Source organism: Medicago truncatula, chromosome 3 (assembly GCF_003473485.1).
Source record: "Medicago truncatula cultivar Jemalong A17 chromosome 3, MtrunA17r5.0-ANR, whole genome shotgun sequence".
Taxonomy (NCBI): domain Eukaryota; kingdom Viridiplantae; phylum Streptophyta; class Magnoliopsida; order Fabales; family Fabaceae; genus Medicago; species Medicago truncatula.
Genome location: NC_053044.1, coordinates 54,793,789 through 54,810,200, shown reverse-complemented (window position 1 = coordinate 54,810,200; position 16,412 = coordinate 54,793,789). Strand labels below are relative to the sequence as shown.

The 16,412-nt window shown below is 31.6% G+C and overlaps 3 protein-coding genes across 3 annotated transcripts; 1 reads left to right on the top strand and 2 right to left on the bottom strand.

Annotated features, from left to right (window-relative positions):
* Window positions 1–2,927: 2,927 nt before the first annotated feature.
* LOC11432021 (uncharacterized) lies at window positions 2,928–3,491 on the bottom strand. The gene has a single exon (XM_003603593.3). The coding sequence runs from the start codon at window positions 3,489–3,491 to the stop codon at window positions 2,928–2,930; it is 564 nt and encodes a 187-aa protein (XP_003603641.1).
* Window positions 3,492–7,708: 4,217 nt separating this feature from the next.
* On the bottom strand, window positions 7,709–8,813 carry LOC11431553 (uncharacterized). The gene has a single exon (XM_003603591.4). The coding sequence runs from the start codon at window positions 8,565–8,567 to the stop codon at window positions 7,959–7,961; it is 609 nt and encodes a 202-aa protein (XP_003603639.3). The 5' UTR covers window positions 8,568–8,813; the 3' UTR covers window positions 7,709–7,958.
* Window positions 8,814–15,470: 6,657 nt separating this feature from the next.
* Window positions 15,471–16,222, top strand: LOC11432511 (lachrymatory-factor synthase). Its single transcript, XM_003603590.4, has one exon. It carries the CDS (start codon window positions 15,530–15,532, stop codon window positions 16,049–16,051), a length of 522 nt encoding a protein of 173 aa, XP_003603638.1. The 5' UTR covers window positions 15,471–15,529; the 3' UTR covers window positions 16,052–16,222.
* The last annotated feature ends 190 nt before the right edge of the window (window positions 16,223–16,412 follow it).

Here is a 16,412-nt window from a genome sequence, read left to right as displayed (position 1 = left end):
GGGGAATTGTTTCCCACCATGGGAAAGTCAATTTGAACCATTAAATCTACAATCTTATCATACACTCTCAACACTATATTTTTGTCACTATCTTCCACTACCATCTCTCTCCTTCATCCCCACCAACCCACCACCAGCAACACCATGAGAACTATAGTTTTTACCAATCAGATTCAAAATTTTAACAATCAATATTCCATGAACTTACTTTTTGCAATTCAAAGTAATCAATCCTTGCAGGACACTATATAGGAACAAATTGTTTGATTTGAGGAAAATATATTCTCAACCTCTGGCTGACGGAACAGTTGGGTCTTGAATAATAGAAGGAACATATAAAAATTTACACAAGTTAGCATACAAATTCACACACTATTGTGACTAATTTCTTTTGGAAGAAAAAAATATGTATTCGTGCAGTCAGGTTAGGTTAGTTGCCTCAGCACTCAACACAAATACAAATGCAGAGGTTAGATTTGTGGTCTAATAATGGAAGGGAAGCTTAGATTGCTCCAAATCTGATATCCACTTCATATATAATAATAAACAATCAAAACCATGAGAAATGTTTTAGATTTGGATTAATACATTGCATCAAAGAAAATAAAATAAGGATGAAGGAGAGACAAGGGAAATTAAATAAATTAACAATAAAGAGTTGGGACGGTGGTTTTGATGAGTTGCTGGTTATGGGTTTGTGGAGGATGAATGAAAGAGATGGTAGTGGAAGATAGTGACAAAAATATAGTGTTGAGAGTGTATGACAAGATTGTAGATCTAATGGTTAAAAATGACTTTCCTATGGTGGAAAACAACTTCCTTTTCCCATGCTAAATGCCACCGTTAAGTAATTTTGATTGTATCTTCTTTTTATATATTGTAAGTGATGATTTTCAACCATATGAAAATTTATCGATTGTTGTCTTCGTCGTTGATGGATAAATTCTTTATCTCGGATATTGTTTTAACAACTGCCCCAAGACTTTGAACTCTACGTAACCAACAAAGAAAAGCAATCAACAACAAATAAATAAAAAAAAAAAGAATTTAGTCTATTCGATACAGGAAAACAAATTAATGTCAATCAAAGTTCCCCGACAATAACACCAAAAACAGGATATATATGATGCAAGTGCGTGATTCTATCGTGTGGTAAATTATTGATCTCATGTAGACTTTGTTAGTACCATTTATTTTTCTTAGACAATTAGCTAGAAAATATCCATACTTTGGATGAATGACAACCCTTTGAGCACAACTTAGTTGATAGAGATATATATTATTATATACAGAAGTTAGGGTTTAAATTTCGGACACCTCACTTATTCATTTTAAAAAAGGTGAATTCTAACTACCAGACTACATAACAAAAGAAAAATAAAAAAAGAATGGTTTCGATAGATAATACACAATAATATGTAACGCATCAGGACCGTGGTTTCATCACGATGATATGGTGTCTGACTTTAACTAGTTAATTGAAATCAATTATGTTATTTAAACAATTATTTTTTATTTTTATGACAACATTAGGCATAATCATAAAAGCCAGTCAACCAATTTTTTATTGAAGAAAATTAACTAGCTATACTGTGCTCATAAAGTCGAGATTTTTAACCTCACATATGAAAAGCAATAATGGTTACACATTATTTTTTTTAGGTTAAATATGTTTTTGGTCCCTATAAATATACCAACTTTTCATTTTAGTCCTTTTAAAATTTTCCTTCAACTTTTAGTCCCTATAAAATTTTCAATCACTACTTTTAGTCCATATTTTCAAGTTAATTTTTGTATTTTTTAATAAAATTATGCAGAAATGTGTAGAATATAGTAAAAAAATTCACGAAAAAAGTTAGAATTTTTTAACAAAAACACAAATTAAATATGAATTTTTAACCGTAAATAATATAAAAATTCATATTAAATTCATGTTTCTGTTGAAAATTTCTAACTTTTTTAGGGAGAGATTCTTATAATATTATGAATTTTTCTGCAAAATTTTATTCAAAAATATGAAGTCTACGCATGAGTTTGCTTTAAAAGAAGGACTAAAAGTAGTGATTGAAAATTTTATAGGGACTAAAAGTTGAAGAAAATTTTTAGAGGGACTAAAATGAAAAGTTGGTATATTTATAGGGACTAAAAACATATTTAACCCTTATTTTTTTATACTATTACATATCTAAAGATGTAACTAACTAACTGATCTCTCAACTTTATTTTTTCATATTTAACGAACGAGTTATGATACATAGACATCCTTAGATGACAATACATCCTTTAACACCCACACAAAAATCTGACACGTGGCCACATAGACCCCGCACAAGCACACTTTCTCTTTTCTCTCCTATTCTCTCTTCCTAATGTATGGGGTGTACAAGGGTGTATGGAAATAAAAGGTGTTTATGTAACATTTTCCTTAACGAAATGTAAGACCTTTTGTGCGTCTCCACCAAAAAGTTTGGCCGTACTAAACATAAAATTTATGAAAATGTTTATATTTCCTCATTTTTGTCCTAAAATCAATTTATTAAAAACCAATTTTGAAAAGACTAAAATTTAATAAGAGGTAAAAACCAAAGAGCAAAAACAATTTTTGTTTCTTATTACCAAAAGAGTTAATGATTTGAAAGGTAAGGTGAACGCAGTAACGTGGAGAAGTAAAAAAGAGGGTAGCTATTGTTGTTGTTGTTGTTGATAACAGAAAAGTACGAAAATACATTGCATTGCAGACCATTAATAATAACGCATCTACAAACAACTACAGTCTACAGGTAAGGTAATCAACAACATTAACAGGAGCTGCAGAAATAGAGTTGTTTGTTTGTTATTTGAGCTTCAATATGATTCACCTGCCACATGCATGCACATGATGTTTTACCTACTGGGTCAAACACAACACAACATGTGACACATCACCATTAATAGTGATAATGATGATCCAACCATTTCTGCAACCTCAACTCTCTGTAAAACCTCTCTATGAACTCCTCTGCCGCTTGATCCACCTCAAACACCTCCTCAACCGTCTCCCTTTTCGTCATCTTCACGCGCCTCCCTTCATTTCTGGTTCCATAATACACCCTCATTTGCCGGCGACTGCGTTCTGCCACCGGAGATAATAGCTTCCTCCTACTACTGTTTGCACCACGAGAGAGACGCGGTGGACTGCTGCTACAGCTGAACTGATACTCCAACGGTGAAATAAAATACATATCAGCATCACGTGGACGGCACGTGAGTGCTTCATGGTGCTTCACCATCACGTTGTTCAGTGCTTTCCCTATGTTTTTTCCTCTCTTCATCACTTCTTGCATATCCTGCATAACTCTATGACTCTTAGAGACACCGTTTTGTATCAGAAAACCTAGTAAACGCACAGTTTTGCTCACTTTCTCAATTACCACCGTTGGTTGTTTATCCATGCATGTAATGTCTGTAACATTGTTAGGGAGACACCAATCTGTTTCTGTGTCTAGTTTCATTAATGATTAGCAATTTATGGGAGAGAAAGAACAGCAAAATTGTAACAAAGGCAATGGGATTATTGGTTAAGATCTGTGTTAGTTTTGTGAGGGAAGACTTGTGAGTTACTCCTATGAATTTAAAGGAAAGAAAAAGTTAGGACAAGGGCAAAGAAAGAGAGAGAATGTTGGTTTGATTTGATGTTGCTGTTTTGGATATTGAAGAATATTGTTAGGTAGCTATAGTAGTGAAGTATAATCATGACACTTTTATTGTGATCGTCCTTCTTTTTCCATTCTTTCTATGTTATTGGAACTCCTTTTAATTAATTAATTTTTCTTTGGCATGCTTTAAATTTGTTAATTTTCGTTAGTTGAGACAATTTAATTAAATGTGTCTTTGAACAAGTTCTGTCTTGGTGCTAAAGAGTTCAAACTGGTATAAAGAAGCTTATCGGCAATTAAAAGTTAGTAAAATGATTCGATCGAAATTGATATCACACACCAAAAAGGGGTGGAGACTTTGTTATCTCTGACCCACATATTGTTATGAGAGTTGATATAAATTAATATCTCTGTTAAGAGATGCAAACATAAAGGTTGAATTGAAATGTTTTTTTTTTTTTTTTTAAATTGGAGCCTTCATGTGATCTAAATATATATGTTAAAACCTAAGTGTAACAAAATTGCTCAAGCAATGATGAGTTTGTGAGGGAAAACCGTGATTCCACCTCCACAAAACACACTCTTGGTCTTGGATCCCTAAGACTAAGAGCTTTAAGTTGTGACAATAACACCAAAAAAGAGATTAGTCTCGTAGTAAATCAAAAGGAACGAGGTTTTGGGAGTATTGAGAGATTATCTTGTTAACGGGAACAAGACAATGAATGATATAATGCAATACATCCTTTAACGAGAAGTTGAATAACAAGGGAAATCACTCTTGATGTCATCCTAGCAATCCTTGATAAATTCAAATGATACCTATTCTTAATTAATGATTTGAGATTTTTCATCTTTTTAAAAATATAATATCAAATAAGGCAACCTCTATAGTTTTTTTTTATTTTTTTATTGCAATTAATAATGATATTCTAAACCTAATTCTATAAAAACAATTCTCCTATGAAATATAGCGAAAATTTTGTAGACACTAATTAGAATAGATGAAAGGCCTGTTATATTTTGGTTGAGAGTGAAAACTAAAAACATATTTACATAGTTGAATTGTTTTTGTTGGTGAATTCAATTTTCTTTTTGTTACCAAAAGAGCAATCATTTGAATTTAAAAAGGGAAGGTTAATGAAACAACGTCGTAAAGTTTAAAAAGCTAGCTGTTGATACTTGATAAAATGCATAACAGTACAGTACAGTACGAATATCCATTGCAGGTCAATTATATTGGTCAAATAATAACGTACCCTACAACAACTACAGATATCTGATCTTGAATAATATGATTCACCTGCTACATGCACATGATGTGCTATCTCACTCAATCAGCATTAACAATGATGATGATCCAACCATCTCTGTGAACTCCTCTGCCGCCTGGTCAACATGAAAGTCTTTCTGCTCCTCCGCCCTCTCCCTCGTCATCTTTACGCGCCTCCATTCATTTCTGGTTCCACGACATACCCTCATTTACCGCCGGAGATAATAGCTTTCTCCTACTGCTGCTTGCACCATGCACGAGTGAGATGCGGTGGATTGCTGCTACAGCTGAACTGATATTCCAACGGTGAAACGAAATACATATCTGATATGAACAATTCCTTTTATAGAAGTTAGATTCTCAGCAGTCTAACTTTTACTGCATTCATGCATTCCACACATCTGCCACTGGGGGCAGAGGAGAAACTAGGCCATGATTTTTTTTTAGTGGAATCCAAAATTAGATAGATAATTCTACTTCTAATTTAGATAACAAGACTAGATTTCTGCTCTAAAATTCACACACTTACAGCTTACAAACATACTCACTTTTATTTATTCAAATACATGAGTCTCACCAAATTGTTATAGGATTTACATAAATTGGTTTTGACCGATAAAAAAAGATTATGTCATAAGAGTGTATGTTTGTTTTAAGGTGACAACTAGGCTACCCATGAAAGAATGATGAGTAATTTACCCCAACCAATACACATTAGCCACATAAGCACATATACATGAACTATCTTGACCCCACAAATAAATTGCTCATTTTCATTGGTTGGTGGATAAATTACCCACCATTCTTCAAAGGTAATTTAGAAAAAACCTTGTTGTAAATTCGGTATTGGGTTCAAAGACTCACTAATTTGATGGGCTCAATCGCATCCTCTGCGGAACACAATTTAAAATCAAAACATAGCTTTGTAAAGATTTAACCCATCAAAATTAGCATAAGAGAAATCAAACCTTAGACCTTTAGATGAACACATTCTAAAATCCCAAACCAACATATCTAAACAACTCAAATGGGTTTAAAAGAGTGTGTTGTTGCATTTCAAATTTCATATTTACCGTTTTCAATTTAGATGGCTAATTGAATTCCTTAGGCACCAACAATTTTTTTTTTTACATAAAAAAATTGAATCCAATGGTTTGAGATTTTTCATCTCGGTTATATCTAATATAAAATTTATGTTTAATTTGGATGGCCAAAGGCTCCCTTATAGTTTCTTATTTTATATTTTATATTATGTATTTAATTTTGTAACAAAAAAAATATCTATATTTAATTCGTATAAAAAATTTCTCTTATGATTGATTACTCACTCTGTTTGATTGGAAACTTTCTTCAAATCACTTATGAAGCTCTTATGTTAACTATGGCTCAAAAAGTCACATGTGCAACTATATGAAGCTCTTATTTTATACATAGGCTTCCAATAAGTCGCATGTGTAACTATATGAAGCTCTGATGTTATACATAGGTTTCCAATAAAAGATGTGTCTTCTTTGTATAAATAGCATCAATCAACAACTATAGTTATTCTTCAAATGGACAATCTCATTTATACCCGCACCGGCACTGATGTGGACCCAAGAGGATTCACACAATCTGGATCTTGACCTTTGTGAAAAACTTTCTTGAATAAGAGAGGAAAATGAAGTAGAAAAGGTAAGAAAATAAAAGAAAAATCAAACAAACTAGAAAGAGAACATATAAGGTGGAAGATGATGAGAAGTCGAAAGAACAAGTGTCACACTCTCATAAAAAAAATTATAAATTTGAATTGAGTATTCACCACAAGAATAAGAATGTTCTTAATTAAATCTAAAGATTGAATTCTCAATTTGATTGAAAGCTTATGAAAAAAATTAAGACTATAAAAATGTTATTTATACCTCAGCATGCTTACTTGGAAGCCAAGACACCTTAAAAGACCCATAAACCATACTAGCAACCAAAGACCCATGACCAACCCAACACCATAAACTCCATAAAAGAGAACAAACTAATTTTTTAAATATAAGCATCATATTAACATCTTTATATCCCTTAAAAAAATTAACATCATTATAATCTTAATTAGCTAAGAAGCAAGATAGTGTTGATTAACATTGGAAATGATCAACTAAGTGATAAGCATCATATGATTGATGATCTCCATCAAAAGATCAAATCGTTTGAGAGATTTTTATTTTGATTTTTAAATGAAACAATTTTTTGTCGGACAACATCTACATCTTAGTCGAACTCCAGATCATCAGAGCATCTTTTTCCCTTAAGAACTGAATGGTTAACAATTCTATTCATTAGACCACCAATCCCATTGAGATCCACTTCTTGAACCTTCCTGCTCACTCATCGGTCCTTATTTACACATAGTCATTTTCATTCTCTTATGAATTTGTTTCAATTATGTGTTGATTTGCTTCGAAACATGTCAGAAGAAACAGTTTATTAAATATATCATAGTGTCATGCATTGGTGATGACTATTTACGTCCCTCGTCAACCTAATTACACAACTAAAAATAAAAATGACCTTCTAGTCACTTGACCATCACATCACATAATTTAAAAAGTTGCAAGTACCGACTTTGATTCCAGTCTTCTTGCTTCTAAAAATGATAAGGATCATCTCTGTAAACATGAAATAATTTTTTTAAAGACTAATTAGATTAGATGAGATGATATACATCTTTTTGAGAGTGAACAAAACATATTAATTCTTATTTTTTTGTTAGCAAAAGAGTGATTAACCAGTTGAATTTAGAAAGGGAAGGTAATTGAAATAAACGTAGTAAAGTGAAAGAAGCTAGCTTTGTTGATGATAGCATAACAACACTACAGTACGAAAAGAAAACAATTGCAGGTCAATAATAAGGTACCTACAATTACATGAACTAACATTAACATTAACATAACATATACATAGTACAGAGATTCAAAGAGAGAGCCTCAGAAGCAGATTTGTCACTGGAGTTTGAATATGATTCACCTGCCACATCCACATGATTACTAGCTGGGTCAAACACACAGGACACGTCAGCATTAATAGTGATGTTGATGTTGATGTTGATGATGATCCAACCATTTCTGCAACCTCAATTCTCTGTAAAACTTTTCTATGAACTCTTCCGCCGCCTGGTCAACATGAAACTCTTTCTCCTTTTCTGTCTCCCTAGACAAAGTTGTCATCTTCACGCGCCTCCTTTCATTGCCGCGACACACCTTCATTTGCCGGCGACCATCCTCCTTGGCCGGAGACAAAAGCTTCCTCCTACTACTGCTGGCGCCACCGCGAGAGAGACGAGGTGGACTGCTACTACAGCTGAACTGATACTCCAACGGTGAAATGAAATACATATCAGCATCACGTGGTCGGCACGTGAGTGCTTCATGGTGCTTCACCATCACGCTGTTCAATGCTTTCCCTATGTTTTTCCCTCTCTTCATCACTTCTTGCATATCTTGTATCACTCTGTTACTCTTAGAGACACCGTTTTGTAACATGAAACCTAGTAAACGCACCGTTTTGCTCAATTTCTCAATCACCACCGTTGGTTGGTTATCCATGCATGTAATGTCTGTCACATTATTAGGGAGACAGCACTCTGTTTCTGTATGAAGTTTCATTGATCTGTAATTTTCTGTTATCATTAATAATAATTAATTAACAATGTAACTAATTAGTGTTAGAGAGAAATATATATAGCAAAGTTATAACAAGGCAATAGGATTATTGGCAAAGACTTTGGAATTTAAAGGAAAGAAAAAGCTAGGTAGGATAAGGGCAGAGAAAGAGAACGTTGGTTTAATGTTGCTGTTTTGGATATTGATAGGTGGTAGTGAACTATAATCATGACAGTTTCATTGTGCTTGTCTTTCTTTTTCCTTACTTTCCTTGTTATTGGAACTTCTTTTGCTATCATTATGTTTTTTTAATTATAATATTATTACAGTATTGCACTTATATATTCCTTTTAATTATTTTATTTTTCTTTGGCATGCTTTTTCTTGTTAGTTGATAATTTAATTAAATGTGTCCTTGAACATGTCCCTCTCTTGATGTTAAAGATTTCAATCGGGTATAGAAAGAAAAGCCTTGATTAGCACTGCCGACTTTAAAATAACTTGGTATAAATTGATTAACTTGACAATATACATAACACCAACCAAATAGGGGTCCAGACTTTATCACCTATATATGACCCACATATATCTCACGGGAGTTCAAACAAACCAATAGTTTAATTTTCTTTAAAAAAATTTAAAAATGAAACGAATTGTTATATATTGTTTTTTGTTTTCTATAGGTATACACATATACTCTCTATTGAGTGTTTATTTTTGAACACCCCTCTAATTCAAGTTATGTTAACACACACACACCTACTCTCTATTAGATTTTATTCCTCGATGTAAATATTTCTGAGAAAAAAAATAACTTTTCAAAACAAATTGGCGGCAAAAAATTCTCATATATACGGTAACATAAAAATAAATTCTAGTGTAACTATCCATAAAACTTCCTCTTCAAATAATTCTAAAAAATAATAGTAAATGTTAACCAAAGTAGGAATAAAACTCCCATATATATTTATATTCCGGTAAAAATATTCAAATAAAAAATCTATTAATTTGAAACAAATTAATTAACATACCCTACCATTTTTTCCATATGCAAGAGTAAATGACGGAACGTCCTCGTAAGCATAGTTCAGTTGGCAGGGACATGCATTGTTATATGCAGGAGTCGGGGTTCGAATCCCGGATACCCCACTTATTCTGAATTCTAACTATTAAACTGCCTAACAAAAAAAATGACGGAACACATGCTTGCATGTTTAAAGGGCTAAATCCTCTACCATTTAAAATCATTCATCATTTCATTGTTGGTGTTTTTAACCATCTAATTCTAGAATATATCAAGAGATGACAAACACAGAGATCAAATTCCAATAATTTCAAAAATATACAATATTTAATTTTGATGAATAAGAGTCTTTATGTTTATCTCTTAACAATTTATCTATTTATTTTTTTGAAATTAAGAGGATCCAATCCGTATGTTCTTTTTGGTGCATTCCAATTCGTATGTTCTAGACCAGTGGCGTGTGTTGATATACATATTTAATTTAGCATCCAAGTACCATATTGTTTATAGTTTTCTTTCTTTCATTTTTTATGATGATAAATATGGATATTAATACAAGTAGGAGAAAAGCAACAGTGACTTACATATTTTTTTGTTGCTTTTGAATATAGTGACTCACATATTACACGCTATTATAAACTAATAATATGTAGAGTTCGAGGTAATTCAAATGACAACTTTTTGTTATATTATATCAGGATTGATTTTTTACTTTAGCCTTATATTGTTCATATTTAATTGTCAGCTTACTGAGAAAAGATACAATAGTCTATGCGTATAATGCGCACTTTGTTTATTTTATTATTTCTTCATGGCCTACTATCATGATGATGTATATATATAAAAAATCTCACAGAGCTTTTATCTAGTCGGTACATCTTAAGTATGTATTTATAATAATTAACCTGGTCACTATTCAATAAACTATACAACAAATATTTTATTTTGTACTTATCGAAAATAGTCATGCATTAGATTTTGTTATCAGTATTCTACCACTTTGCAACCAATAATGCCAATGCTTCAATTTTCTGCGGTGATCGAGGATACTCTATTATGAAAGTGTAATGTGTTTATTCTCTATACTTTGAGTAAACTAGTGTAGTCTACCGGTGGCAAACAAAGATAGTACTTGGATGGCATTTGGGTATGAGCAGTGTTATTTGAACAACCATATGAGATAACTTTTGTGACAATTTTTTTTTTTTTTTTTCATTGGTCAAAAACAATGGAGAGAGAAAAAGGAAGAGGGAGAATAAGAGGATAATGTGAATATGAAAGAGAAAATTGTCAAAAAGTTGTGAGAAAGTGGTTGTACAAATATCATTTCTCTTTGGATATCAACGTTTGATCAATCACAATATTATAAATGACTTTTTTCACACTCTCAAAAAGATTTTTTTATACACTTATGACATTGTGCCAATATGACATGGAATTGATACTCTAATGTCACTCAGATGCTATCCGACAAACACACAGGATGAGAGAGTATTTCACATCTCTCATTTTAGACGAGTGAGCTTACACTGAATATCTAATTTTTGTATGGGGTTTTATGATTTTTTTAATTTATTTTTTAGTTATAAATAGTGCTTTTTTTTAAGGAATAAATATTGCTTTCTTAGATAGATTTATTTATTTTAGATTTGTTTTCCGATATGATTTGCTCATTCCCACCCTAAACTACCAAAAATATTTCCAACGTGAATTAACTTGCGTCAAAAACAACGTGACTTGACTCACGTAGTGCTAACATGATTTAACCAACGTTGATATGCATTACTATTTTAGGACAAACCCAAAAACTCCACACTTCAAATACACACTTCTTCCTCTCTTCAACTTCAAAACACCCAAAAGTACAATTTTTTGGAGCAAAAGCTTGAGCTCAAATCATTGAAAAACGTCAAGTTGAAGTTGAAGCTCATGTCTGATACTCTTTTTTCAAGAGGACGATTGAAGTTTTTTTAACCTACACTGACAATTTGGATAAGTTGAAGGTACAACTTAACAAATAGTTTATCCATCTTGGTAAATATCAAAGAACATCTCATCTATTTGTACGGGTGTCATGCATCAATCTCGTGGCGGATAAAGATGAAGAGAGTTGGAAGACCGTTTATTTTTCAAAAGTTATCCATGATGATGACGATGTAGATTACATGTTTAGGATAATGAATGAAAATAACATTTTATATCGTTGTGTCCGCTCCATTAAAGTGTAATATGTATTGACGTGTAACAGCGTAATATGTTCGAATTTTTTTATGTAATGTTGCATTTTAAAAGCATGTACAACTCCTATATGTCATCTAGCCAACCCATCCTGCCAACTCTAGACATAATATTTGTTATATATTTTATTAAAATTTTGAAATTAGCAATTTGAAAAACATTTGATTTATAATATAGTATAAAAATTCAAAAATTAATATATTTTGATTTACTAAATTTATATTTCCATAACTTCATTTTATTTTGTATCAATCTAATATTTTTATTTTCTCACTTTATTTAAAATTTCATAATAAATAATAAACAGTAAATTGAAACCAACCAATGCCCCATTTGGATTGAGCTTATTTTGAGATTATGAAAAGTAGCTTATACAAATAAATAAGTTTTATATTAATTCATAATTTTTCAGTATTGGAAATTTTATCTTCATAAGTTGTTTTTTCATAAACTACCTTGACAAACTCATGAATAATAAATAAAAGATTATTTATTTGCATAAGCTATTTTCCATAAGCTCAAATTAAACTCAATCCAAATGGGGCCCAAATGAATATCGGGGTTAAGTGATTAACACATTACTTTTGATGTGATAACTGAAAAATTAATTAAAAGCCACTTTCTTTAATTAAAACTCAAATATGGTTACCTATAAATATGACTATATGCAGTGGCGGAGACACCACCCAGCTAGGCTGGGCTGTAGCCCAGGCTCTGCTGCTTGCTTTGTAAAAGCCCAGCCCAATGCCATTTTTCCTACTTAAAAAAAAAAAAGACAAAATTTAGTGTTTTGTTTCTATTTTTTCAGCGCGTATACTCTTCTCCGTGTTAGTGGTGCTTAGTATGGTTCATGAAGATGGACGTGGACCATCTCAAGCGGCGGGTTTGATAGAAAAAATGGAGAGTTTTAAATTTGCTTTCATTTTGAAGTTAATGTTAAAGCTGTTTGGTATCACAATCGATCTTTCAAAAATCTTGCAAAGAAAAGATCTTAATATTGTGCTTGCCATGGAATTAATTAATGTCGTCAGAGCTCGGTTGGCCACATTGAGAGATAGTGGTTGGGATAATTTATTCGTTGATGTTCAAGAATTTTGTGTTGCTAAAGGTATTCTGGTGCCAAATATGGATGAAGAAATATCGGTTCAAGGTCGTTCAAGACTAGAAGGGAGGACTGTCACTAATCTTCACCATTACCATGCCGAGATTTTTTATGTTGCTAATCTTCGCAGAAAGGGCATTTACCTCCTAATTTTATTTAGCACGCTATTGACATGTTATATTTCATCTTTCTTATTTCAAATTGTACTTTTGTTGAAAAAATGACGAACTTTTTTTATTTTGATTTATGACTATTTATATATATTATGTCACATATGAATTTGCGATAAACTTTTTGCCCAGATTCTATAAAATTTCTGGCTCCGTCAGTGACTATATGAGTAAAGCAACCAATATTGGTTGGATAGCGGAAGAAACAAACTAAACTCTGTAATATATATCTTCGTATGTTTAACTCAATTGATAGAGACAATGCATAACATATGTATTTAGTTTGAACCTCAACCAAAAAAAAACTCTCCAATATATCATACCAAACTTTAAATTTTGTTTGAAAAATGTGTTCGCATTTAGCATCCCCATTAATGTTCACATATGATAATCTCCACCGAAAATAATTGTGCAAGAGAAACTAAACAAACACTCAGATATCAGTGATTTTTGAGAGTAATTGAATCTAGATGAAATGAATATGATGTGAGTGAGACTAGTGGTAATCTATCAAGTGAGGTAGTGCCACAACTGTATTTTTTTTTCTTCTTTCTTTCTTTCTGACTTTGGGATCTTCAAGTGTCTTGTGTCTGCACTTGTTTTGTTTAATTTCAGGTTTATTATGTGTGTAAATGTAGATATATTATTTAATTTAAATAAATAAATTTTTTATATATTAATTTAAAAATAATAAATACAATCATTAAACCAATTTTTTTATAAAATATTTGTTCATATATTTTATAATTTTTGATAAAATATATTTAAGTTAAATAATACTAGAGTTAGTTGCCAAAAATGATAAAATACAGCGTAAAAAATGGTAAAAGAAAAAATACAGTAAATCTGAACGGAAATACTGTAAAGGAAAATTCAAAAAGGAAAATAACAGGTTGAGCGTTAAAATGATAATTATTACTATCTCTTTCGGGGGCTAATTTGTTTCGTTAAATTTTCTGATTAAATTCGGTTCATCAAATTAATTACAAAGCAAAAAGAAGGAGAATTGATAAAGGGCAATAAAGGAAAATAATAAGTTGTAATAATTAAAATATAATATTTATTGGAGAATTGATTTTAGTTAACCAAAAAACTAGAAATTGTAGCTTCAACCAAAATTGCTTTTGGAGGATAGAAGCAATTCTGAAAAGCCAAACCAAACAACTTTAAAAACTCAATTTTCACTTTTCAGATATGTAGAATGGCTTCTTGATGCTGAAAAGCCAAAACAAACAGACCCTATAATTTTAGTCATTCTATCATTACTCATTCATAAAATTGATCCTTCCATTTTAAATCAAGTTTTGATCTTTCTATCAAATTATTTTAGTTAAAAATTGTGATTTAACATATTTTGAGGGGAGTCTCTATAACATATGTTAGGTTGTACACGTAAAATAATTATTTTTTATAGAGAAAATGTCAAATTACACTTCTCCAATATTTGGAGAAAACAAAATTTCAAATTTCGTTTTAAATGTGTAATCTTCATGATATAGTACATATCTAACTCCTTCCGTCCTTCAAAAAAATAGTACATATCTAAGTAATTCTCCGAAGAACTTTTTCTCAACCTCCATTAACAAACCCAATTTCCTTGATTTTTGAATAGCCTAAATTTGTGTATAACCACATTTCTGATTGTTTCACAAGATTATACATCTAACCGTTGGATCAACATCATTAGGAATAGGCTGTAATTTCAAATACTGAAATTAATGAAAACAAAATTAAACATGTGACGGTTAGATCAACATCAAACAATTCTAATTCTAATACTAATTGATTTCAAGTGCCAAAATATTATAAAGTTACTTAATATATACTCCCTCCGGTCCTATTTATAAGAGAATTTTGGGTCAACAAAAATTGATGTATCTAGTTAAAAATTCAGTCCAAATACATTCACTTTTGTTGACCTAAATTTCTCTTATAAATAAGACCGGAGGTAGTACCTATTTTAAAAACGAACCATTAGATCTAAATTCAATGGACATAGTTGACCAACGGTGTGTAAGAAGGATTCCCCAATTTGGTGAGAATCCATTTTCCTCCATAACACTCACATGAAATATTTTCTATCTATAATATTTTTCTCCTTTTTTATTTTTCTACGGTTGAAAGAACTTGCGTGGTACACTAATGATTCCCCACATTAATTAGAATAGAGTGGTTGATAATAGAGAAATGATATTTGTATAACTCCTTTTTTTCTGACAATTTTTTGACAACTTTCTCTCTCATACTCATATTATTTTCTTATTCTCTCTCTTCCTTTTTCTCTCTCCATTATTTTTATCCAATTAGAGGAAAGAAAAAAAGTTGTCACCAAAAGTTATATGAAATAGTTGTTCAAATATCACTTCTCTTGATAAAAATATGTATAAAGTCTCTTGGTCCCCACGTTGTTTCTCAGTATCATCACTGGTAACCAGCTACACAATCGGCGAGAGAGATGGGAGAGGAATCTATACCAAAATGGGAAGGTAAAGTCACCGTTGAGGTAAGAAACACCGTTGAAGAACAAGCATGGGCAGTGTTAGAAGATTTCTGCAACCTACACAAATGGATTCCAATAGACACATGTTACCAAGTTGATGGTGTTCAAGGCCAACCCGGTCTCATACGCTATTGTGCTTCAAACATAAAAGGTGTTGTTGAAGATGATGTTGTTGCTGAGCCTGAGACAACGATCAAGTGGGCAAAGGAAAAGCTGTTGAAAATTGATCCAATCAAACGTTGTTTGTCGTATGAAATTGTTGATAACAACATGGGATTTAAGTCTTATGTTGCAACACTGAAAGTGCTTCCAAACGAAGGTGATGCTAAAAGTGCAGGGTGTGGGATTGAGTGGGGGTTTGTTTGTGATCCAATAGAAGGGTGGACATTACAAGATTTCAACTCTTATATTGAGTACTGTCTTCAGTTCATGGCTAAGAAGATTGAGGTTGAATGCTCTGTAACTAGTCAGAGCTAATTAGAGAGCCTGAAAAATAATTGGTGATGTTAGAATAAATCAGGCTTTGTCTGTTGTCTACTGAGTTTCTGTTTTTTTCCATCTTTTGTTGTCATCACTTTGTGAAATGTAATGTCCTCAAAACTTCAAAAATAAAATAAAAGTGTCTACTCTTTTTTTTTTTATTTTTTTTTTTAATGTATGGATTCACTATTGAGTCAATAAAAAGTTATTTTAAAATATTTTGTTTTGGTTATATTTGAGGTTCAAGATTATAATTAGATTTGTCTCTAAAATTGATTTTAGTTTTAAGGTAGCATCTATAGCCAATCTTTAAATTTTACTTTTATACATGGGAATTTAGGGGAAGAGAGAACTTTGA

Coding starts and splice junctions, on each gene's coding strand:
- LOC11432021 (XM_003603593.3), bottom strand. CDS start 3,491: ATGAAACTAGACACAGAAACAGATTGGTGTCTCCCTAACAATGTTACA.
- LOC11431553 (XM_003603591.4), bottom strand. CDS start 8,567: ATGATAACAGAAAATTACAGATCAATGAAACTTCATACAGAAACAGAG.
- LOC11432511 (XM_003603590.4), top strand. CDS start 15,530: ATGGGAGAGGAATCTATACCAAAATGGGAAGGTAAAGTCACCGTTGAG.